Raw genomic sequence first — 26,590 nt, forward strand, 5'->3', positions numbered from 1 at the left:
CTCAGATCCTCCCCACTGTAGCAGCCACACTCTGCTTCTCTCCCTAGCTGTGTTTCCCACACTTCCTAACTCCTGCAGTGTGGCCTCTTCTCTTCCTGTGAAATTTGTTCTTGTAGTCTTTAGGCCAACTTCTGGGATATTTAGGATGATTTGATAGTTGTCTAGTTGTATTTGTGAGATGAAGCAAGCCTAGGGTCCTTCTACTCTGCTGCCATCTTCCCCCCAATATCAAAGAAAGTTTTGTAACACTTTACCTACAAATGTGATCTCAGTAAAAATAGCAAAATAACATATGGGGGGACTCTTGGCAAGTTGATACTATTAGCAAGTTGATACTAGAATTCATTAAGAAGAAAATAAAAATTTGGAAAATCCTTTAAAAGAAAGGATTATAAAACATTTAAGTGAGTGGCATTTTAAAAGTATATTATCCAAGGGGCACCTGGGTGGCTCAGTGGTTAAAACTCTGCCTTCCGCTCAGGTCATGATCTCAGAGTCCTGGGATCGAGCCCCACATTGGGCTCTCTGCTCAGCAGGGAGTCTGCTTCCTCCTGTCTCTCTGCCTGCCTCTCTGCCTACTTGTGATCTCTGTCAAAGAAATAAATAAAATCTTTTAAAAAAAAAAGTATATTATCCAATAAATGGTGAAGGAAAAATGGATAGCCATGTAGGGAAAAAACAAGAATTAAAATATTGATCCAGGTGAATCAAACACTAAAAAATAGGGACACCTGTGAGCCTTTGACTCAGGTCATTGTCCCGGGGTTCTGGGTCTAAGTCCTGCATCAGGGGGTCCTTGCTCAGCAGAGAGCCTGCTTCTCTCTCTGCCTCTGTCTGTCACCCTGCCTGCTTGTGGTCTCCCTCTCTCTCTCTCTCTCTCTCTGACAAATAAATAAATAAATAAAATCTTAAAAAAAAAAAAAGACTAAAAAATACAAAGTGAAAGTATTAGAAGTATATAGCCCAGGCATTTCTAGCTCTTCAGAGCTCTCACTGCCCTGCATCCTGCAGTCACTCAAGCACCCCTGCCAAAATATCCAAGAGGAAGCTTAGGTTAGCTGAAAGGGCAGTTATGGAAGAGCCCAAGAGGAAATCAGCAAGGTGGTCAACTAAAACTTTTTTCTACACAAGTTGAAACCAAGCTATGAAAAGTGGCAATAAAGGATCAGTCTTTAGGGGGGAAAAAAGAAACAAAAGAGAAAAGAGGAGCAAAAGGTAAACAGATTGAACTGTCTACTAACCAAGAAACTACTATCTTTGGAAAACAGAGAAACTGGGACTAAGTGTGATTAAATTGATACCACTTACCAGATCAGTGACCCCTGTATTACACTTCCTGTTTAATATGGAAGAATTTTTTTTTATCACTGTTCTGTATATGTGACTTCTTTTAAAGCTCTAAAAAACATGTGTTTTGTTTTTTTTTCCTTTTATTCCCCCAGCTTTATTGAGCTATAATTGACATATAACATTGTATAAATTTAAGATTACAATGTGATGCACTGATGATATATGTATATATCATAAAATGATTACCACAATACAATTAGCTAGCACATTCATCACCCTACATAGTTACTTTTAACTTTTGTGGTGGTGAGAACATTTAATATCTACTCTCTTAGCAACTTTCAAATATACGATATAGTAACTATAATCAGCATGTTGTACATAATATCCCCATAATTTATTCATCTTATAACTGGAAATTTTTACCCTTTGACCGCTATCATCCATTTCCCCTATATCCTCACCCCAGCCCCTGCAACCATCAATCAGTCTACTCTCTATCTGTGAGTTCGGTGAAAATTACAATTTTTAAGAAGACAAGCATCTGACTAGGGCTGTGTATTTTTAAAACACATATCTGAAGAAAGATTTGCATGCAAAATATTCAGATAACTAGGAAAATTCCACAATAAGAGAACAAGCTCTCCAAATTAAGATAAATAGGGCAATATGAGTAGATACCTTACCAAATAATATACATAAATGGGAAATAAGCATGTGTAAATTGCTCAATTTGAGGAATTAGTGGAAAATGATATGCACTGTGCATTAAGGAAAAGCAAAGTCAAACACCAGGGACATACTCTCTCCATCCATTAGAAGGCTAAATACCAAAACTGACAATACCAATTGCTGGTGAGGATGTGGGACAAAAAGAAATCTCATTCATTACTGATGAGATTACAAATGGTACAACCTCTTAAGAAGACATCTTTCCAGATTCTTTTGAAGCTAAGCATAGTGTCACCATATGCTATAGCATCTGTGCCCTCAGTGCATTTACCCAACTGATGTGAAAAACATACATCCACATAAAAACCACTAAGAACACATACACAGCAGATGTATGAAAAGAAGAGGGGAATCCCATTTCCATTTTGAAAGTGTGAAATCAAGTGCTACTTTGATTTTTCTGTACAAGCGAGTCATGGTGAACATTGAGTAATGCATAGACTTGTTGAATCAATATGTTGTACACTTGAAACTAGTATGAAATTGTATGTCATATACTTCAAAAATAAAAAATATATCGTGTAAGAGGGTTTCCCTTTCTCCACAACCTTGTCAACACCTGTGGTTTCCTGTGTTGTTAGTTTTAGTGTTCTGAAAGGTGTGAGATGATACCTCATTGTGGTTTTGATTTGCATTTCCCTGATGATGAGTGATGTTAAGCATCTTTTCATGTGTCTGTTAGCCATCTGTATGTCTTCTTTGGGAAAATGTCTATGTCTTCTGCCCATTTTTTAATAAGATTATTTGGTTTTTTGGTTTTGAGTTTTTTAGAAAAAGTTCCTTGTACATTTTGGTTATTAACCCTTTATCAGATATGTCATTTGCAGATATCTTATCCCATTCCATGGGTTGCCTTGTAGTTTTCTTGATTGTTTCCTTCACTATACAAAAGCATTTTATCTTGATGAAGTCCAATAGTTGATTTTTGCTTTTGTTTCCCTTGCCTCAGGAGACATGTCTAGTAAGAAGTTGCTATGGCTGATGTTAAAGAGGTTGCTGCCTCTGTCATCTAGGTCTTTTACCCATTTTGAATTTATTTTTGCATATGGTGTAAGAAAGTAGTCCAGTTTCATTTTCATTCTTTTATATGTTGCTGTCCAGTTTTCCCAACACCAGTTGTTGAGGAAATACTCTCTTTTCCATCGGATATTTTTTCCTGCTTTGTCAAATATTAGTAGACCATATAGGTGTGGGTCCATTTCTGGATTTTCTATTCTGTTCTGTTGATCTATGTGTCTGTTTTTGTACCAGTACCATACTGTCTTGATCACTGCAGCTTAGTAATATAACCTGAAGTCTGGAATTGTGATGCCTCCAGCTTTGCTTTTCTTTTTCAAGATTGCTTTGGCTATTTGGGTCCTTTGTGGTTCTATACAAATTTTAGGACTGTTTGTTCTAGCTCTATGAAAAGTTCTGTTGATATTTTGGTAGGGATTGGATTAAATGTGTAGATTGCTTTGGGTAATATAAACATTTTAACAATATTAGAATCCACACACATCAAATGTTTTTCCATTTCTTTGTGTCACCTTCAGTTTCTTTCATTAGTGTTTTACACTGTTGATGGGAATGCAAACTGGGGTAGCCACTCTGGGAAACAATATGGAGGTTCCTCAAAAAGTTGGGAATAGGGGACCCAATGATCCAATAATTGTAGTACTAAGTATTTACTCAAAGGATACAAAAATATTAATTCAAAGGGACACATATAGCAGCATTATCTATGATAGCCAAATTACTGAAAGAGCCCAAATGTTCATCACCTGATGAATGGATAAAGAGCGTGTGGTGTGTCATATACACACACAATGGAATATTACTCCGCCATAAAAAAGAATGCAGTCTTGGGCACCTGGGTGGCTCAGTGGGTTAAGCCGCTGCCTTCGGCTCAGGTCGTGATCTCAGGGTCCTGGGATCGAGTCCCGCATCGGGCTCTCTGCTCAGCGGCGAGCCTACTTCCCTCTCTCTCTCTCTGCCTGCCTCTCTGTCTACTTGTGATCTCTCTCTGTCAAATAAATAAATAAAATCTTTAAAAAAAAAAAAAAGAATGCAGTCTTGCCATTTGCAATACATAGGTGGAGCTAGAGAGTATCATGCTAAGTGAAATAAGTCAGGCAGAGAAAGACAAGTACCATATGATTTCACTCATGTGTGGATTTTAAGAAACAAAACAAATGAACTTACGGGGGAGAGAGGCAAACCAAGAAACAGACTCAATAACATAATTGATACATACTGGAGAGGAGGTGGCGGGGGGCAGGGAGGCAGGGGGACTGAATAGGTGATGGGTGTTAAGGAGGGTACTTTTCATGAGCACCAGGTGTTTTTGTATGTAAGTGATGAATCACTAAATTCTACACCTGAAACTATATTACACTGTATGTTAATTGGCATATAAACAAAAACTTGGGGAAAAAATAAAAATATATGTTCTTTTAAAAAATTGAAAATAGTTAACTCTCCATAATGTCTTAAACTGCTGATCTATAAGAATTGTGTGCTATCTGTGACATCTTTGGTAGTCACAGTCTAGCTTTTCCTAGTAACTTGGATTGGAAATCTGAATGTTATGTATGATACTGAAACCTGGATTAAGCAGACTTCATATCTGTACTTAGCAACATTTGCAGATAATTAGAGTTGATATCTTAATTTTAGGAATAATTTATCTCTGAAGTTTAAGCTGGAAAATCATTGAATTATATTCTCAGAAAAGGACTAGAATTTGACTTTATATTTGGTATTTGCCTGAAGAATTAGGTATAAATCATTCATAAAGTGTGTGATCAATCCAAACCAATAAAATCCCTATTATAATAGAAAAATATACTGTAATCTTGGAGTAGAGAAGGTTTTTCTATTATACAAAACCATTAAAAAGAAAAGTTGTTAAGTTCATCACCATAGATACAAAGTATTACTGTATGATAGAAATGACCATAAGCAAGGCAAAAGGAAAATGACACATCCTATGGAAATATATACAACTCGTATCACAAGGTCTAATTTTCCCTAAATTAATAGGGGAAGCTCCTTTAAATAAGTAGGGAAAGACCTCCTACCTAGTGAAAAAAGAACAAAGGATTCACCAACCACTGCTCAACGTGTTAACTCTTGACTCTTCAGAGAGTCCATGAGGTCAAATATATTTTTATAATAATGCCAAGAAAATATTTGCCCTTTTCACTCTGTTGACTTTTGCATAGATGGTAGAAAACCAGTTATGGGTAAAACCACTAAAAGAGAATATGTAAGTGAACATTGGTCTGGAAAAGAAAAAGTTACATTAAAAAGTCATGCTGACTTTGGGGAAGTTTGAAAGTACAGAGAAGTATAGAGAATAAAGGATATTATTCCACTCAAACTAGTGTTAATAATTTGGTGTGTTTGCAGATTTAAAAAAAAACCTACAGTATACAAATTTATGTCCAGTTTTTAACACATTAGCAATTTTCCATTTCCATGTATCTAAAAGCTCTATGTAATCAACTTTAAAAAGTACTTCCTTTGACCTTGTAAGAGAACTGAGATGTAGTGGGTTCACCTTTTCCCTCATCTTTGTTTAATGCTGATTAGAACTTGGGCCTGAATAGCCTGTTTGATTTTCTTCACTCTTTTATGTAATTCCGAACTAACCCATGGTGAAGTACTTAGTTGGCTCGATGAAGATTATGAATGCTGAACAAAGGCAGCTCAGCAGCTCCACTATTGAATACTGGTAAGTGTGTAGTGGAATCAGTTCAGATTTTTCCAGCTCCCTGAGGCTTTTATATTACATATATTACATAATGTTTTAGTCATTTATTTGGCTTCATTAAAATAGTCAATATCAAGATGTCCTGAAATTTATGTGATTGTGATCAGTCATAATGGACATTCTGTGTTGATACTAACTCCAAATCCTGTTCGTTCTCTTCCTTAGTTCCACAGTGCCATCTTCTTCTGAGGCATCCTTTGTTAAATTTGCAGACTGATCTTCTATTTCAAAGGCCTTTTTCTTAATACATCGTCTGCTTTCTGAACTCAGAACTGAAAGTGGAATAGCAGTCTTGTAATTCTCTTGATTTTCATCCTGCTGTGTGTTTTAGAATGCATGAATTTGGAAGGGTTAGCCTGAATGCCCTTGGAGCTGCCCTCCACTTCCACCTTTTTCAGGTGAAGCCTTTTTTTTTTTTCAGGTGAAACCTTTTTCAGGTGAAACCTTTTAGGTTTCTGTTTCTGAGAGAGCATATCTTCTTTCTTCCCAAAATCAACTCAGAAATCTGTCAGTTTATTTTCCCATGCTGTTTGAAAGATATCGGCATACTGGCATAAATAGCTAACTTTGAAAAGGACCTCTTAAAATATTTTTTTTACTGTGAAGTACATATAGAAAAAGCACAGCAGTATACATACAGATCTTAATGAATTATAAAGGAACTATCTAAATGCCACCCTTAGGTCAAGAAATAGAATATTGCTAGCACCCCCAGAGGCTCTCCTTTTTCTCTTTCCAAACACAATCCCTTCTCCCTCCCAGCATAAGCAGTAACCTGAGTTTGATGTTAATCATTTAGTCTGTTTTATTTGTTGGTGTATGTATGTATCTCTGAACACTAGAGTTTTGTTTTACCTGTTTTGGGACATTAAAAACAGAATAATCATGTAACTTGTTTTCTATTTGACTTAATTTACTCGGTGTTATGTGTGTAAGACTTATTCATATTGTTGTGGTTAGTTGTAGGTCATTGTCGTTAACGCTGTAGTATCGCAGTATACACGTATACCACAATGTATCCATTCTAGTGTTGAAGGACTTTTGGCTTATGTTTTGGGGAATTATGACTGATGCTTCTATAAACATTCTGATACATGGATTTTTGATGGACACATGCACATATTTTTGTTGACAATACATAGGAGTGGAATTACTGGGTCACAGATATATGTATCATCAAGGTTATTTACATAATAGTGAACTTTTTTTCCCAACATGGTTGTACATACTGCAGTGTATGAGGGAGGGTTCCCAGTTGTTCTACTCCACTACATATGTTGCCAGATTCCTTCATTTTAGCCATTTTAATGGGTGTGTCAGAGTGGTTTAATTTGCATTTTTATGCTGTGACTCTAATGTGCTTATTCCATAAGTGTGTTGGCCATTTGGCCGTCCTCTTTTGTGAAGGACCTGTTCACATCCCTGGCCCATTTTTCTAATTGGGTTACCTGTTTTTGTTTGATTTTAAGTTCTTTATGAATTCTGGTTACTCCTGTTTCAGATTTTTTTCTTCCACTCTTTTTTTTTTTTTTCTTTTTTACAGAGAGAGAGAGAGATTACAAGTAGGCAGAGCAGCAGCCAGAGAGGGGAGGAAGCAGGCTCCCTGCCAAGCAGAGAGCCCGATACAGGGCTCGATCCCAGGACCCTGAGATCATGACCCGAGCTGAAGGCAGAGGCTTAACCCACTGAGCCACCCAGGCGCCCCTTTTTCTTCCACTCTTAAATGTATCTTTTTTTTATGTTCGTTTAGCCACTGTGTAATATGTCATTAGTTTTTGATGTAGTGTTCAGTGATTCATTAGTTATTTATAACACTCAGTGCTCAACACAACATGTGCCTTCCTCAATACCTATCACCCTATTTTAAAAGTATCTTTTGATTAGCAGAGGTTCTTAATTTTAATGTAGTCTAATTTATCACTCTTTACTTTTAGGGTCATGTGTAAGAATATTTTTTACTACCCAAGGTTATAAAGATCATCTTTATTATTTTTTAAAAGCTTTATTGCTTTGCCTTTGATATTTAGGTATCCAGTACACCTGGAGACAGTTTTTGTATGTGATAAAATGAAGGCAGTGATCTTTGTGTTTTGTTTTTTGTTTTTTTTTTAAGATTTTATTTATTTGAGAAAGAGAGAACACAAGCAGGGGGAGGGGCATGGGGAGAGGGAGAAACAGACTCCCTACTGAGCAGGGAACTCAAAGCAGGGCTCAATCCCAGGACCTGGAGATCACGTCCTGAGCTGAAGGCAGACGCTTAACTGACTGAGCCACCCAGTTGCCCCTCCAGTGTATTGTTGTTTTTTTTTTAATTTTTTTAATTTATTTATTTGACAGAGATCACAAGTAGGCAGAGAGGCAGGCAGAGAGAAAGGGAGGAAGCAGGCTTCCTGCTGAGCAGAGAGCCCGATGTGGGGCTCGATCCCAGGACCCTGAGACCATGACCTGAGCCAAAGGCAGAGGCTTAACCCACTGAGCCACCCAGGTGCCCCCCAGTTTATTATTTTTAACAACTAAAACATTTAGAAAAGTTGCAAGACTAGTACAATGAATACCCATGTATCTTCACCTAGATACAACAAATGTTAATATTTTGTCATGTTTGCCTTTCTCTCGCTTTTTTTTTTCTCAACCATTTCAGAGTTTATGACAGTTTACCCCTAAATACCTCAGCATGTATATCATAAGACCAAAGGCATTCTATTTAACCACACCCAGTGTAGTTGATGATCAGGAAATGTGACATTGACACAAGACTGCTATATAATACACAGTCCATATTAAAGTTTCACCAAGTATCCTTTATAGCGATTTTCTTTAAACCAATGTCAAGTCAAGGACCATGCATTGCCTTTGGCTGTCAGGTGTGTAGTCTCTTCCCTTTACTCTTGAATGCTTCCCTCACCTTTTAGGCAGTGATCTTTATGTTTCCACATGGATATCCAGTTTTTCCAGAACCATTTATTTAAAAAATATTCTTGGAGCGCCTGGGTGGCTCAGTTAAGCGTCTGACTCCTTGATTTCAGCTCAGGGTCGTCAGATCTAGCCCCACATTGGGCTCTGCACCTTGTCAGGAGGCTGCTTAAGATTATCTCTCTCACTCACCCCCAAACTGCCTCCCCACCCCCCCTTGCTTGCTGTCTTGCTCTAAAATAATAATAATAGGGGTTCCTGGGTGGCTCAATGGGTTAAGCCTCTGCCTTCGGCTCTGGTCATGATCCCAGGGTCCTGGGATCGAGCCCTGCATCAGGCTCCTTGCTCCTTCCCTCTCTCTCTGCCTGCCTCTCTGGCCACTTGTGATCTCTGTCTCTCTGTCAAATAAATAAAATCTTTAAAAATATAAAAATAAAATAATAAAATAATAATTAATTAATTAAAAAATTCTTTCCATACTGTCATGAAGTTCCCCTTTTATTATAAATCAAGAGTCTATATGTGCATTGATCTGTTTCTGTGCTCTCTGTTTTGACTTTGTACCAATACCAGGTTTTTTAATTAATACAGCATTCTAAAAATAATCTGCTGGAACAAGTCATCCTACCTTCTTCTTCAGTCGTGTTTGATTATTTTTGGCTCTTTATGAATCGGCTTCACAAAAATTCTCTTGGGATTTTTACTGAGATTCCTTTGAACTAATAGATTGCTTTAGGGAGAGTTGACATTTTTTTTTTTTAAAGATTTTATTTATTTATTTGACAGACAGAGATCACAAGTAGGCAGAGAGGCAGGCAGAGAGAGAGGAGGAAGCAGGCTCCCTGCTGAGCAGAGAGCCCGATGTGGGGCTCGATCCCAGGACCCTGAGATCATGACCTGAGCTGAAGGCAGAGGCCTAACCCACTGAGCCACTCAGGCACCCCCGAGAGTTGACATTTTGACAATATTGTTCCCATCCATGAACATGATTTCTCTCTCCATATAGACCAGTTCCTCTCAAAAATGTTTTAAAGTTTTGTGTGTAGTGACCTTACACATTTTTTCTCCTTGTCTGATGACCTTTTTCAACTCACTTTCTTTAGATTTTCTACCTCTACAGGCATATTGTTCATGAATAATGATAGCTTCATTTGGTCTTTTACAGTCTTTTGGCCTTTTATTTCTTTTTCTTACATCAGCTAGAACCTCCAGTATCCTGTAGAAAGGAAGTGCTGATAGGGATCATTCTTGGCAGGGATAGGGATCATTTCCAGTCTCAGTGGGCAAGCTTTCAGTCTTCTACCACAAAGTATGATGTTTGCTATAGAATTTTTGTAGATGCTTCTTAAGTGTGTTCCCTTGTATTCCTGTTTTTTTAAGAGTTGTTACTATGATTTTATGTTGAATTTTATAAATTGCTGTTACTGTATGTATTTTATTGACATTCACACACACACACAGTGCATTTCTAATGTTAAACCATGATTTACATATTACTGCAATAAATCAACTAGTCTTACAGTAATATCCTTCTTATATATTGCTTGAATAGGTTTATAGTATGTTTTTAGAATTTTTTACACCTGTGATAATGAGTAAAATTATAATAGTGCTTTTAATATCCTTGTTATGCCTTCATATCAAGGGAATGCTGGCCTCTGAAAATGAGTTGGGAAAGCGTTCTTTTTAAAAAAAAACTTTTGTGGAAGAATTTGTCTTCTTGTTTGCTAGTAAAATCATCTGGGCCCATAGTTTCCTTTCTGGAAAAGTTTTAAATTGTAGATTGAATTTATAAGATTTTTCACATTTTAAAATTTATTCTTTGACAGCATTAATTACTTGGATTTTTGTAGAAATTCTCCAATTCATATAAACTTTCAGATTTACTGACATAAAGTTGTTCATAGTAGCTTCTTAACTTTTTTATCTACAAGATTTATAGTAGTGTCCCTCTTTTCATTCCTGCCTTTGGTTATCTGTGAATTCTTAATTTTTCTTCATTAGTCTTGCCAGGGTTTTAAACTTTATATTAGTCTTTTAAAAAAGTTATGTATTGGCTTTGATCCTCTTTTTTCCTAATGTTAATTTACTCTTATCTTTGTTTCCTTTTTTCTCCTTTGGTCTACTTTGTTACTCTTTACCTAGTGTCCTGAAATTGGTGCTTATCTCTTTAATTTTTAGCAGTTCTTCTTTTCTAATGTGTGTATGTAGGGCTGTAACTTTAGGGTAGGCAGTGTTAAAGTGTATCTCACATATTTTGATACTGTTGTTCAAAATAATTTCTAATTTCCATTGTGATTTCTTCTTTGTCCATGGATTTTTTTTAAGATTTTATTTATTTATTTATCAGAGAGAGAGAGCAAGAGCGTGCATGCACACACAAGCAGGCAGAGTGGCAGGCAGAGGCAGAGAGAGAAGCAGGCTCCCTGCCGAGTAAGGAGCTGGATGTGGGACTCAATCCCAGGACCCTGGAATCATGACCTGAGCCAAAGGCAGTGGCTTAACCGACTGAGCCACCCAGGTGTCCCTGTCCATGGGTATTTTAAAGTCTATTTCTTAATTTCTGAATTTATAGGGATTTATAGTCTTCTTTTGTGATGACACTATCAGGAAACTTATTTTAAATTACTTTAAAGGTCAGGTAAAATTTTTTAACCCCTTGGAAATTTATTTTCTTACTGTATATGTTTTAAAATAAAGAATATTCTGGGCACCTGGGTGGCTCAGTGGGTTAAAGCCTCTGCCTTTGGCTTAGGTCATGGTCCCAGTGTCCTGGAATCAAGACCCCACATCGGGCTCTCTGCTCAGCAGGGTGCCTGCTTCCACCCCGCCCCCCACCCACTTACTTGTGATCTCTGTCTGTCAAATAAAGAAATAAAATCTTAAAAAAAAAAAACCACCAATATTCTGAAGTTGTTAGATACTGAGTTTTTATATGCCTATTATGTCACTTAATGTATATCAAGTTGCTTTACTGGTTTGTGTATACACATTTGTTTTTTCTGTGGTAGTTATAGCATTGTCTGTTTCTTTGAGTATTTCTGTCAATATGTTACTTTAAACTTTCAGAAGCCATTACTTAGGTACTTCCAAATTTGGAAACCTACCTTCTTCATAATTTGAGCATTTATCATTGTGAAATATCCCTCTTCATCACAAATTAACACTTCTTACCTTAAAGTTTACTTTGCCTGGAACTTATTTAGCTACACCAGTTTTCTTTTGATTAAACATGCTATGTCTTTTATTCCCATCTTTTTACTTTCAGCTTTCTAAATTCTAATGTTTTATATGTGCCCCTAATAAATTTCATATACTTGGGTTTTCTTTATTAAGACACTCTGACAGTCTCCAGATTTTAACAAGTGCATTTAATCTATTTACATTTAATGTAATCTCTAATATATTGGGATTTAAATCTACTATTTTATTTTGTGTGTTTTATTATTCCTACCTGTTAACATGTTTCTTTTCTTTATTGCATTTTGGGGTTTGTTTTTGTTTTTGTTGTGTTTTATTTTGTTTTGTTTTGCCTTTTTCTTTTGATTACTTTTTATTCCATTTTTTCTTTTGTTAGTTGCAAGTTTTATACTTGTTTACTCTTTTTTAAATAGTTAACCTAAAGATTACAACATAAATCTATGACTATCAAAGTCTGTTAATTTGTACCTTCATCTTCGATGATATAAGGACTTACATATGCTTCAGCTATTATTATATGTTACATATGATGTAGTTTCTCTTGTTATTTTTAATTATCTGTATACTTTAAATCCACACATTATTCTTATGTTTTATGTAGTCAGTATTCATTCAAAATTACTCACATATTTTCTTTCCCTTGTTCTTCATTTATCACCCCGACTTCTCTTCATTTTTTATGTTCCTTTAGTGCAATTGTATTGGTGATTGTATTTGTAATTGTATCTTAGTCTGTCTAAAAGTATCTTTATTTCAACTTCATCCTTGAAGGTGGTTTTGCTTGGTGTAAAATTCTAGATTGGCAGTTTCTTTCCTTTCATCACTATAAAAATAGCATCTATTATATTTTGCTTTCCATTATTTCTGTGGAAAAGTAACCTTTGAACCGAATAGTTTATTTTTGTTGCATGTGTATATGTACTTTTCCATTTCATAACTCAGTTAACATTTTTTTGAGTATAGTTAACACACATAATATTACATTAGTTTCACATGTACAGCATAGTAATTCAACAAATATGTTATGCAGGGCTATTGCAGGTAGTTACAGTACCACTGATTAGGTACCTTGTGTTGTACTTTCCAGCCCTGTGACTTATACATACCATAACTGGAAGCCTGGATCTCCTACTTCCTTAACTCATCCCTTTGCCCCCTTCCCTCTGGTGCCATTGGTTTGTTCTCTACATTTAAAAGATCTGATTATTTTTGGTAATTCATTTGCTTTAGTTTTTAGATTCCACATATAAGTAAAATCATGAAATTTGTCTTTATCTGATTTTTTCACTTAGCAGGATACCCTCTGGTTCCATCCATGTTGTCACAAATGGCAAGATCCCATCCTTTTTTTAATGACTGAATATATTCCATTACTTTTTTATCCATTTATCAATCAGTGGACACTTGGACTACCTATGTAATTTGTAAATTAATGCTGCAATTAACATAAGGTTGCATATATCTTTTCAAATTAGTGTTTTCATTTTCTTTGAATGAATATCCAGTAGAGGAATGACTGGATCATATGGTTGTCCTACTTTTACGTTTTTGAGGAACCTCTGTACTGTTTTCCAAAGTGGCTGGACCAGTCTACGTTCCCACCATTGGTGTAAGAAGGTTCCTTTTTCTCCATAGCCTTGCCAATACTTGTTATTTCTTGTCTTTTTTATTCTAACCATTCTGACAGAAGCAAGACGATATTTCATTGTGGTTTCAATTTGCATTTTCCTGATGATGAGTGATCTTGAGTATTTTTTCACATGTCTGTAGGCCATCTGTAGCTCTTCTTTGGAAAAGTGTCCATTCAGGTCCTCTGTCCATTTTTTAATTGGGTTGTTTGTGGTTTTTTTGGTTTTGAGTTGTGTAAGTTCCTTATATACTTTGGATAATAACCCCTTATTGGATAGATGATTTGAAAATATCTTCTCACAGTCAGTAGGTTGCCTTTTTTGTATTGTTGCTGGTTTCCTTTACCATACAAAGGCTTTTTATTTTGATGTAGTCCTAGTATTTATTTTTGCTTTTGTTTCCCTTACCTTAGGAGACATATCTAGGAAAATGTTGCCATGGCCAATGTCAGAGAAATTATTATCTGTGTTCACTTCTAGGAGTTTTTATGGTTTCAGGTCTCACATTTAGGTCTTTAATACATTTTGAGTTAATTTTTTGTGTCTGATGTAAGAAAGTGGTCCACATCATTCTTTTGCATGTAACTGTCTAGTTACCCCAGCATCATTTGCTGAAGAGACAGTCTTTCCCCTGTCATATATTTTTGCTTCCTTTGTTGTAAATTAATTGACCATATAAGCATGGGTCTATTTCTGGACTCTGTTATGTTCCATTGATCTTTGTGTCTGTTTTTGTACAAGTACCATACTGTTTTTTATTACTGCAGCTTTGTAGTATCTTGAAATCTGGAATTGTGATACCTCCAGTTTTGTTCTTCTTTCTCAAGATAGCTTTGGCTATTCAGGGTCTTTAATGATTCCCTAGAAATTTTAGTATTTGTTTTAGTTCTTTGAAAAATGCTGTTGCTATTTTGAGAGAGATTGCATTGAATCTGTAGATTGCTTTGGGTAATATGGACATTTAGCAATATTCTTCCAGTCCATGAGCATGAATGTATTTTCCAGTTGTTTGTGTCATCTTCAGTTTCTTTCATCAGTATTATGTAGTTTTTGGAGTACAGGTCTTTCACCTCTTTGGTTAAGTTTATTCCCAGGTAGTTTATTCTTTTAGGTGCTATTGAAAATGGAATTGTGTTCTTAATTTCTCTTTCTGCTACTTCATTATTAGTATTTAGAATTTTAACTGAATATTTTTGAATATTAATTTTGTGTCCTTGTTGCAGGTATACTTTTTTTCTGACTACTTTTAAGATTACCTCTTACCTTGGAGTGCCTAGGTGGCTTGGTTAGGCATCCTGACTCTTGATTTCAGCTCAGGTCATGATCTTAGGGTCAAGCCCTATCTCAGACTCCATGCTCATCACAGACAGAGTTGCTTGTCTGACTCCCTCTGCTCCTCCCCACTGCTCATGCTCTTACTTTCTCAGTCTGTCATAAATAAATCTTAAGATTATCTCTTGCCTTTTATTTTTAGCAGTTGTTTCTATGTGTGGACTTATTTCTGTTTATCTTCCTTAGGGTTTGAATGCTTTCTTCAGTCAGTGGGTTGATATATTTAATTGATTTTGAAAAATGCTGTCATTATCTCTTTAGTATTCCACAGGATCTCTCTCCTCTTCTGGTAATTCTTTGTACATATGGTTGATCTTTTTATTTTGTCCTTTCTAACTTTTTACCTTCTTTTCCTAATTTTTTTAGGAAAAAAATTATTTTCTGCTTGATTCTTTGTTTTCTTCTGACTTAACTTCCAGTCTACCATTTCAACTCTATCTTTCTATCTCCTTCAGCATGGTTATTTTAAGTCTGTCTGATAGCCACAGTATCTGGAGTCATTGAAAGTTTCTGGGTTTTATTGTTTTCACTAGTTTTCATTTACATTGTCTTGTCTCAGTTACCTTTGATTATGTGTCATACATAGTATTTGAAAAACTATTTGTAGAAGTATTTTGAGGACTGTGAGAGGACATGATTTTCCTCCAAAGTGTGTTTTCATTTTTTTCTGTCAGGTTCTAGGGCACTTGCAATCTGGGGTTACTTTAATCCGGTTTTAGGACTTAAATTTTCAGAACCATTCAAATGACTTGAAGCTAGGCCACAGTGTCCATCCACAAAGACTTTTATTTCAGCTTACCCTTGTTTAGGATGCAAACCTTGGGAATCTCAGCGTCAGGCATGAAGTTTTACCGGGCAACGGTCCATACCCTTGTGTGCGTCTGGACTCCAGTTTTTATTTCTACCCCAGGGATTGGCAAACTTTTTCTATAAAGGACCAGAGAGTAAATATTTTAGGCTTTGTGGTCCACACGGTCTTTGATGCAACAATCAGTGCTGCAGCTGTTTTCGGAAGAGCCTAGACAATGTGTGAATTAATGAGCATAAATGTATTTCTGTAAAGATTTATTTTCAAAATCAGGCACAAGGCCAGATTTGGCCCAGAGCCATAGTTTGCTAACCCCTGCTGTAGTCTGTCAGAAACTCTGCTCAGATTCTCAGCCACATCTTCTTAAATTTAGATTAGCCCTGAATGCTGAACTAGCCTATCTTTTGTTTGCTTTGTTAACTAGCTCTCTGGTGCCTTCAAGAATATTTTGGTTTTGGTTTTGGTTTTTTAAGATTTTATTTATTTGACAGAGAAAGAGAGAGATCACAAGTAGGCAGAGCAGCAGGCAGAAAGAGAGGGGGAAGCAGGCTCCCTGCCGAGCAGAGAGCCTGATGCGGGGCTCTATCCCAGGACCCTAAGATCATGACCTGAGCTGAAGGCAGAGGCTTAACCCACTAAGCCACCCAGGCGCCCCTATTTTGGGTTTTTTTATGCTTGGTCCAGGTGCTCTCAGAAGGAGGTTTAATCTGAAATCTAGTCTGCTATTATCAGAAGCTAAAGTCATATACAAGGTAACTAAATTAAAAGCAATGAGATTTCCCCCCCCCTGCCCTAATCTCAAAAAGGAAATTTCTTGAGGTGCTGTCAGAGAATCTCTCTCACAAGCATTCTGTAATACATAAATGACTTTTTTTTTTTTAAGAAACTGACTTTTCAGGACATGTTTCTGTAGTCTTCCTAGAGAGATTGTGCATTCCAAGGTTAAAGTTACAGAGCAGCATTGTCTGTCAGACCTTTGTGGATGGAAATGTTCTGTATCTTACACTATACAGTATAGTAGCCACTAGCCTCCCGTGACAATTGAGCACTTGAAATGTGACTAGTATGAATACAGAACTAAAATTTTACATTTATTTAATTTTAACTAAATTTAAATAGCCAGGTATGGATACTTGCTTGGAGTGGACAAAGCTTATATTAAGTGAAGAATCTCTCTTCTCAGTGCATAATGTGTTCCCACAGTGCCACCTACCAAAGCATCCATTTTCTAGTGCTCCTGCAAGAAATACTTAATCTAAATGCGTTTGATGGACAGTATCTTCTAAATATCTGAGGGCTTGCAGAATGTTTCCATTTATTCCTACCATTTACCTGGTGTGATGGAAGTACACTTGCTGTTCTGAACAAGCTGCATACACCTAATGCAGTCACTCAATTTACTGCTAACACATATTTTTCTTTGCAGGGAAAGGGGCGACTTCGTCGAGGAAACTATCCAAGTCCATCCTCTCCTGTTGTGGTCCGGTTGCCCTCCATGTCTGATGTCCCAGAAGAGACCTTGACTAGTGAAGCCACTGTGGAGACTGACATCACAGAACAACAGCAAGCAGCCATGCAGCAAGAGGAGAGGGTACTGACTGAGCAGATTGAGAACCTACAGAAAGAGAAGTAAGTTTCCAGGAGGAAAGGGAGCCACCAGTCGTTACCTGTTTTCATTTTCTGCATTCTGTGCTCTCTTGGTTTTTCCTTTTTTATTAAATATCCCCTATGTATCAAGCACTGTATCTGGTAATACAGGGGATGCAAAGATGAAAAAAACATGTTGCCTGGACTCAGGTAAGAGCATGAAGAGTTGTCACCTCAGTGAAGGAAGCTCTATGAGCAGGGGTACCTAAAGCTTCTTGAGTGACAGTGCTGGTGACTGCGATAAGGTGTGTCAGTCTTAGCCAGGTTTCCAAACAGGTCTGAGATCAGCCTCATTGAACAGGTTGGTCTTTAAAAAGAGGAGTAAGGATTCCTAGGCTAAGACAAAAGTCTCTTTCAAGAATGGGCATCATTCAGAACTCCCTAAAGTGGGACACCTTGCTGGCTCAGTCAGTTAAGTGTCTGACTTCAGCTTGAGTTCTGCATAGGGCTCCTTGCTGGGTGGGGAGCCTGCTTCTCCCTATGCCGGCTGCTCTCCCTCCTTGTGCTTGCTTTCTCTGTCTGACAAATAAATAAAATCTCAAAAACAAAGAGAACTCCATAAAGAAGGTTATTATCTGAAGATCAATATAGCCGTGGGGCCACCAACTGGATAGTCAGGGTAAGGCAGCAATTCTAGTGGGTGCTGGGATACTAGGTGGGGAAATTGGTGGCAATTTAGGAGAGAGACAGATAGTCAACTCTCTGCCCTCTACCATCAGTAGAGCAAGGTTAAGTAACAATAACACTACATCTTAGGGATAGTACAAACGTGCTATGGTTCTTTTTTTTTTTTTTTTTTTTTTTAAGATTTTCTTTATTTATTTGACAGGGAGAGATCACAAGTAGGCAGAGAGGCAGGCAGAGAGAGAGAGAAGCAGGCTCCCTGCTGAGCAGAGAGCCCGATGCTGGACTCGATCCCAGGACCCTGAGATCATGACCTGAGCCGAAGGCAGCAGCTTAACCCACTGAGCCACCCAGGCGCCCCCTATGGTTCTTTTTGAGGGTACTGTGTATCGGTTCTTATTGACAAAAAAGGTTCTACAGTTTTAAGGGGATTTTTGTTCCAGGATCCCAGGTCTAAGAGATTGATGCATTAGGGGACATTTGAGTCTGTTAAAATACGTTTTGCCTGTCAGGAGTGATTCTAGAACTTTGGTAAGCTAAAAAAGCAGCTGGGACTCAGCTGTACAGAACACGATAAGGCAGAGGTTGTGCACCTTGACCAGGGGCTAGCTATCTAATTTGAAAAGAGGACTTCACTCAGCTTTGATGAAAATGTCATTGGAGAATATAGTTTGAGCTAGGTAGAGAAGTAAAGCTAAGAAGGCTCTGAAAGAGAGGAGATTTGATGAGAAAGGGAGTAAGAATTGGAAGGATAAGGAAATTGTGGACAGTTTGGGACTCAGAGCTAGTATATTTCCAGGTAGTGACAAACTCTAAGATCTGCACGTTGGAGAAATTGCCCATGTAGTATGAAGGAAAGATTGTTAGAAGTAGCGGACACAAGGACACTTTGGTATGAGAGTACTGAGGTGAGCTTTTACGAAGATGTTTATTGACAGATCAGGGTGACATCACGTAGTAGCGAGAAAGCAAGATTAGGAACCAAGTCCAAGACTTGAGGGAACAAGGGGCACAACTGAGAGGTAGGTTGGGTGCCTGATGAAAAGGAGTAGAGAATGCTGTGAGTAGAGGTGGCATAAGAGGCAAAGGACAGAAAAGATCAATGATGTTTTACTTCATCATTAGTGCCAGTTCATGGAAAATAGTTAAAGAGCTAGAAGGAATCTTAGAGATTATCTCATGTCATCTCTCTGTTCCGTGGATGAGGGCGCTGAGGTCCAGGGAGAGGAAAGTACTTTGCCAATGCATTATATATGAATGTAGAGTGAGTTTAGAACCCTGATCTCCTGGTTATCAGCCCAGAGTTCATTTTACCAAAATATCTTACAGCTGCAGCATCTTTTCCCAGCTCACTCTTTGCTCTATTATAGGTCCCAGACTGTGTTTGTAGCCTCCATCATTACTGTGGCTTACAGGTCTTTATCACCACTTTGGATGGAAACAGTAGGAAATGTGACTGTTTTACTACTTAAATTTCTTTTCATCATAAGTCTTTTTTTCCTATTGTCTTCCTTCCACCTCTTATCAAACACTAGTGGATTTCTTGATTATATCTTACAGGGAGGAGCTAACATTTGAGATGCTTGTACTGGAACCCCGTGCTTCTGATGATGAAACCCTTGAGTCTGAGGCCTCCATTGGGACTGCTGATAGCTCAGAAAATTTGAATATTGAGTCTGAAGGTGCCATCTCTGAGAAATCAGGTAAATGAACATACTAAACTAAAGAATCCAGATTTGTTTTGCAAGGGAGGAATAAGGATTCCCAGGCTAAGACAAAATTCCTTTCAAGAATGCCTGACCTTATGGGAGAAGGTGACAAAGTCCTAAGGAGTTCAAATATACTGATCTTTGTGAAGCTTCCATTATATATTGTTCATCAGACCCAACATTTAATGTAATGCAGTTTTTTGTCAACTTAATGTTTTCTTCTCTGTTTACCACAGAGAAAACCCAATAATTACAACACATGTTGTCTTACTGATCCATGATCCATGTTCTAAGGGTGGTTGATAGGAATTGTGCCCTGCTGAGAGATGAGAGATGGGCTTATACCAAAGGAGGTATTTAACTACATGGCATGTCTCAGGGAGACATAGAATTACTACATATCCTGGCAGTATTTTATTTTTTAATTTTATTATGTTGTATTAGTCACCATCATTAGTTGTTTTTTGTTTTTTGTTTTTTTGTTGTTTTGTTTTTTTTGCCAGAGAGTGAGAGAGCGCACACACAAGCGGCAGAGAGGCAGGCAGAGGCAGTGAGAGAAGCAGGCTCCCTGCCAAGCAAGGAGCCCGATGTGGGACTCGATCCCAGGACCCCGGGATCATGACCTGAGCCAAAGGCTCAACTGAGCCACCCAGGCGTCCCCATCATTAGTTTTTGATATAGTGTTCCATGATTCATTGTTTGCATATAACACCCAGTGCTCCATGCAATACATGCCCTACTTAATACCCATCACTGCACTAAACCATCCCCTACCCCACCTCCCCTCTGAAACCCTTCGGTTTTTCCCCCAGATTCCATAGTCTCTCATGGTTCATCTCCCCCTCTGATTTCCTCCCCTTTATTCTTCTCTTCCTTCTCCTAATGTCCTTCATGCTATTCCTTATGTTCCACATATGAGTGAAACCATATGATAATTGTCTTTCTCTGCTTGACTTATTTCACTTAGCATAATCCCCTCCGGTTCCATCCATGTTGATGCAAATGGTGGGTATTCATCCCTTCTGATGGCTGAGTCTCCCAAATTAATAAAATCATGAATGAAAGGGGAGAGATCATGACTAACACCAAGGAAATAGAAACGTTTATTAGGAATTATTACCAGCAACCATATGCCAACAAATTAAGCAACCTGGAGGAAATGGATGACTTCCTGGCAGTATTTTAAATGATAGTGACAGTTGTAGGCCTTTCCTAATGGCATAGTCGAACTCCAGACTTCTTGGGGTTGATTCTTAAATGATATGTGTAGAAACGGGTAACTTCTCAGGTTATGGCTGTGGACAGAGTAGGTCAGCCTGGACGCTTCAGACCTCAGCCCACCCATCACATGGGAATGGTGAAACCTATTATTATGGGATGATTTGCTTTAGAGGAAATTGTCACTTAGAGCTTTGATCTCTTCTTTTGAATTAGAGAGAAGCTTAGTCCTTAGCTCCCTGAAGGCAGCTGGCAAATCTGAACCTTCAAGCAAGTTACGAAAGCAGCTAAAAAGGCAGCAAGACTCTTTGGATTCAGTAGACTCTTCATTCTCTACTTTATGTTCATCTAACACTGCATCTTCTCATGGGACCAGAAAACGATTTCAGATTTATTCTAAATCTCCTTTCTACCGAGCTGCCTCAGCTGGCGAGGCCCTGGGAATGGAAGGGCCATTCGGTCAGACCAAATCCCTGGAAGACAGGCCTCAGTTCATCAGCAGAGGAACCTTCAACCCTGAAAAGGGCAAACAGAAATTAAAGAATGTGAAAAACTCACCTCAGAAAACCAAAGAGACCCCAGAGGGGACAGTTGTGACTGGCCGTAGGAAAACTGTGGACCCAGACTCCAGCTCCACCCAACAGCTAGCTCTCTTTGGAAATAATGAGTTTATGGTCTGAACTGGCAGCTGTGTGTCCCTTCATGGCTACAGAGTGGTAAACACATCTCATCTTCGGGGCCTCTTCTCATCCCCTTGTCCACAATAGTCCAACCTAATTGTGGTCCTGCCTCTTGCCCAAGCATACAACCAAGAACTTGTGTGCTAATTTCCTGGGCCTCCTGCAGAAACAGAAAGGCCTCTGTGAAGCCTGCTGGGGATGGTGCCAGCTGTGCCTTGGCTGCTGTATTTGACTGGGGAGTTCACTAAACAGAGCCACTGGGGGCCTGGGGATTTGGGTCAGTTGTGGAGATCTTCCTAGTTGCCTCTCCTCCATCCTCTTCTCCTTCCCAGAGGTGGGTGTTGAACTGGGGGGAACATGGTGGGCCTGAGGGAACCACTGGTTTTTGACATTTGAAGAAAACATATAAATCTTTCTTAACCGCGGAAGCAAAAGCCTTTGGGTTTATTTTGGGATAGTTAGGAGCTGGGGTAGAATATAATTTTTTTCCAAGGATTTATAAACAAAAAGCTTAAGCCCTCTATTTTAAGATTTTTGAGAAATACTCCATGTTATATTCTGGGGAAAGTAAAAACGTAATTGTTTCCATGAAGCCGTCAGAGCATGTCTCAGACATCTGGTTACATGATGAAGAAGAGAGTACATGTTTTGTTTTTTGATGATGTTCAGTGTCATAATAATGCTGGTTTCACTCCTGGTTAGTTCCTGCCAAATATATTGCATGGGCTGAAGTTTCAGTTTTCCAACTGTACTCAGACTTCCTGGTCCTAGGATTAGGTTCCTCTAATTTTTTTAAGTGTCTCAGAGACATGGGGATCCCTAAACATGAGGGTCTCATCCTAATCCACCCAGGCTTTCCTCTTTGTATAGATTAAGCTGAAGATCACATATGAACCTGTTCATCTGCTGGTGGATTTCCACCACAAACTCAGACAAGTAATGTGACTGTCTAATCACTTCTCCTAAAACATTCATACACAACACTGCATGAATAAGTGTTAACAGAAAGCTGCCAAAAAAATAAAAGAGAAAAGTTTTTAATATAACCATCTAACTATTACCTTCTTTTCCTCAGACCATCAGTATTAAATAGATGAAAAAATAAATCAAGGACTACTTGAAGCTATTTTTGTTAATATTCTGGTTACTGAAGTTTACTGTAAATATATATGTATAGTATGCATATTTCTTTTTAACCTTATGCTTCCCTCCTCCTGGTGGAATTTCTTCCCACAGATTAAGGGCCATTGGATAGGGGTGAGAGCCACTATCCCAGGGTTGAGGGAAAAATCAGACCATCTTTTTCACCACTGGGTGTCTCCCTACACCTGAGCTATAATAGCATTTTAAGCTTCTTAGCATTTGTGGGATTAGAAATCTGTTTTTGCTATTTATAATATATGGAAGAGGAAACATGATACTCTTTCTTGAGATAAGTATGTGAAAATGTTTATTTTTAAAGTTACTAAATGCATCTTGTCTAACTACCATGTGCACTGTTCTGAAAAAGAGCCTTTACCATCTGTAACCTGAATTTTGGTTATTCTTTCTTTTCATACTTCGATTTGAAGTTGTGGAAATGTTAAGACTTTGTTAGGGCAGATTCTCCTGTTACACAACACTGAACCTCATGTCACTGCCTCAGTGGTTATTGTCAAGCCCCAGAGGTCAGGCTTAGAACATCATTCTGAGTGGCAGCTAAAGGTAGCAGGAGTCTTAACCTCTTCCTGGTTTGGTTTCAGAAATGAGCTAGGGAAAGGAATCTTTTTAAATCTCCAGAATGATGATGGTTGTGAGTAAGTGTTAGATTTTATATCCCGCAAACATCTGCCACCTTGTTCATGCTGAGGAATAATAAATGTTAAAGCCTTTTAAAAATTGAACTTTGGAGAATCTCTTAGAGGAAAGCCCAACCCCTCAGCATGGTCAGGTCCAAGTGGGACTTCTGGGGCCCCAGGGCCCCAAGCCAGGCTGCACAGGCTGTTTCAGTATTCCTGGGGGAGTAGTGTCCTGCTGGGCATGGACTACTACTCTCTACTTGCTCCAGATCATTGGTTAAATACCATATGAGAAAGAGATGACCCTTGTTGGATAATTTCCTTTGGCCCCAAGGAACGGCCTGGAGAACACATCTTCGCATATGTTCTCCCTTCTAAGTTTTTGCAGATTTTCTTTGTTTATTTGCAAAATAAGTTTTTGGCAGTTGGAAAAAAAAAATTACTCCTGTAGGCCACTTTATAAGAACTAGGCAATGGATGTTAAGAGACTTTATATTTCTCAGGGACCTGAAACCTGAATTTGGATAAAATTAAATAAAAAATACTTGTTTTTTGGTTGCTAGATTTGTGGATTTCTAGTCATTTAACAAAGTGCCAGAATGGAGGGTTGGGGGGGCAGGGAGAGTTCCGCACCATCTTAAGAATGAAGAGTAAGTGTGGGACCCTCCCTTTGAAGGAAAGAAAGCTTTGCTTCTCATAGGATAACAAGTACTGTTGGCCTAACAAAGAGATGAAGCCATAACTCCTAAAAACTGTCAGAACCAAGTGCTGTATCTTCTTCCATGGTCTTAACTGGTCCTCTCTGTGGTTAAAGTTAGGTCACCACAAAGTGATGCTGTATTATAATCATTTACGACGAAGATGTGTAACCTTCATATACATCACAGTTGTGCTGCCCATTGCTTCTGCTTTGCTTTTCTTTGATCTCACATGCCACGACAAAAATCCCTGTGTGGCAGCAATGGGGCAGCCCCACATTTGGAGCCCACACTCCAAAATGCAGAGGAATTCTGTTCGTATCACACATTCCAGCCCCAAACAAAGCCTGGATTTGCACTTCTCCACATTAAAGCCAGCTATCCCTTATCATGGAAACCGTAATAGAAACAGAAGTATCATTTTAAGGTTACATTGTGTATCATAAGTGAAGCAAATTTGTTTAAACAGCAAGGATCAGGGAGGTGACATACTTAGTTTGTAATGCACTTCTGCCATTTTAATTCCTTTGCTACTCTGGGCTTCTAGAAACACAAAGGGGAGATAACAGAGTTCTCAGTACAGGCCTTGAAGAGACAGAGGGACCTGAAGTCAGGGAATGGGATACCAGAGCCCCTACCTTCTCACACTTTGGAAACCAGCTGCAGCTCTTACCCTGCTGCTGGAAGGTTAGTGGAGACTTCTGTGTTCTTGACAGAGGGTGGTTTTCACTGTCAAAGATAGAGAAGAGAAGAGGGGGTCCCAGAAGCATGCTGAAAAGAGGAAGTCCAGCAAGGTTCTGCAGGCCCACTTCAGTGACTCTGGGCCATGTTGGGTTTTTTTTGTTTTTGTATTTTTAAACTATAACTAACGAATGTGTACCTTTCACAAGCACTTTGGTGAACTAGAGAAGAAATTCTCAGGATGTGTTCAAAGCTAAGAGAGTTTTAATTTTAAAAAGAAACATAGTTCAGATGGTTTTCCTCATCCTCCTCTCCTCTTTTTTCCTCCTTGGTGGGGGAGCTAGGCAATGGGCATGCATCATTCTGTGTTGACAAATGCATTACGTCTATCCATAATTTTGTGACAGTTCCCCAGCACTGTCCCCCCAATAACACAATGCCGGCCTTGGTAGTAAGTCCTTGGCATTTGAGGGAGTCCTCAGTCTTTCTGTGCCCCTCATATAATTTTTACCACTTTTTTCTGGAGCCACTCCCATATTTGATTTGGTGTTAAAAGGTAACAGCAAAATAATGATTGTGGAGATGGATCTATTAGGTCTTGTCGGTCTCTTGGTTAAAAGTGTTTTCAAAAAAGCCACACGAAGGCACCTATCACCTTGCTATTCATTTATAATTAATACCTATTATCAGTCCTCTTAGGTCATATAAAAGTTGGCACCTTTTGAACCAAGTAATTGCATTTACTAGAGGAAAGGTATGGATTACAAATTAGTATTGTATTATTTTAATAGACTCAAAGTAATTTATAAGTATGCTGAGTATAAATTTTTAAAACTATGTATTGTAAAAGGACATATCCTGTGAAATATAATATCATTTCACTGTTTAACAGAATAATTCTATAAAAAGAATGATTTATCTCACCCACAGAACTGATTACATTCCTGATGCAATCAACAGGCACTTTGTAATTTCCTTTGGGGTTGGTTTTTTGGTTGTTTTTTTTTGTTTTGTTTTTGTTTTTGTTTTCTGTTGTTGTTGGAGGAGGGGAGCAAAACATCATCTGTAGAAAGTGCAGTTTGTGTCACTCCAAATATGCACTGTACAGCTACACAAAAGCAGCTTGATGAACAAATCACTCCATGGCTCATTAAAGAATAAAGCTTCCAGAAGCAGCAATACGTGTGGTTTGTTTTCGACCATCCTGGCTCCCACCCCAACTCACTCCAATACCACTCCAAGGAATAGCAGTGATTTTTGTTAAGTGATTTGTCTTTTAAGGAAAGGACTGAGCCCCAAAGTTTACAAAGTGCAGAAGCAGTAATTATGGGAACTCAGCTGAATTCAAGTGAAAGTGAGATTCAAGATACTCGTTTTATGTAATAGATGCTAGCAGTCAGGTGTTAAGACTTCCTTTAATCAGCCTAGAGCTAGGCAGACAGTGAAGACAGTAAGTCTACAGTTAGGATCCTCACCAAAAAGACTGAAGAAGTAGCAACATCTGCTAGTAGAGGCCCAGGAATTAAAATTAATTCATTTTCTTTCTGCCACTATGCTGTGTGACTTTGGGAAAGTCATGAGCCATTTCTGGGTGTAGTTTTCCCATCTGGCAATGAGCTCTCTTCCTTAGGTTTACTTCTCTGTGTAACTCCCACTGACTCTCAGGTCTCAGCGTAAAAGGCAGTTATTTCCTCTTCCCCCTTCAGCTGGATTAGATATGTTCTCAGCCGTGCCCAGTATTCATGGAATCAAAAAACTGTTTGAGGGGCACCTGGGTGACTCAGTTTGTTGAGCATCTGCCTCTGGCTCAGGTCATGATCAGAGGGTCCTGGGATTGAGCCCCATGTCGAGCTCCCTGCTCAGCGGGAAACCTGCTTCTCCCTCTCCCTCTGCT

The 26,590-nt window shown here is 38.4% G+C and overlaps 1 protein-coding gene across 4 annotated transcripts in view; it reads left to right on the forward strand.

Annotated features, from left to right (window-relative positions):
• MYO9A (myosin IXA) overlaps window positions 1-25,924 on the forward strand; it is a 298,796-nt gene extending 272,872 nt beyond the window's left edge. For all 4 annotated transcript variants that reach the window (XM_046008480.1, XM_046008479.1, XM_046008481.1 and 1 more), the window contains 3 exons: window positions 17,088-17,290; window positions 19,493-19,635; window positions 21,076-25,924. In XM_046008480.1, the coding sequence (XP_045864436.1) occupies window positions 17,088-17,290; window positions 19,493-19,635; window positions 21,076-21,539 (810 nt within the window). In that variant the 3' untranslated portion in view covers window positions 21,540-25,924. The remainder of the gene's footprint in view (window positions 1-17,087; window positions 17,291-19,492; window positions 19,636-21,075) is intronic.
• The last annotated feature ends 666 nt before the right edge of the window (window positions 25,925-26,590 follow it).

The sequence above is a fragment of the Meles meles genome, chromosome 6 (assembly GCF_922984935.1).
Source record: "Meles meles chromosome 6, mMelMel3.1 paternal haplotype, whole genome shotgun sequence".
NCBI lineage: Eukaryota > Metazoa > Chordata > Mammalia > Carnivora > Mustelidae > Meles > Meles meles.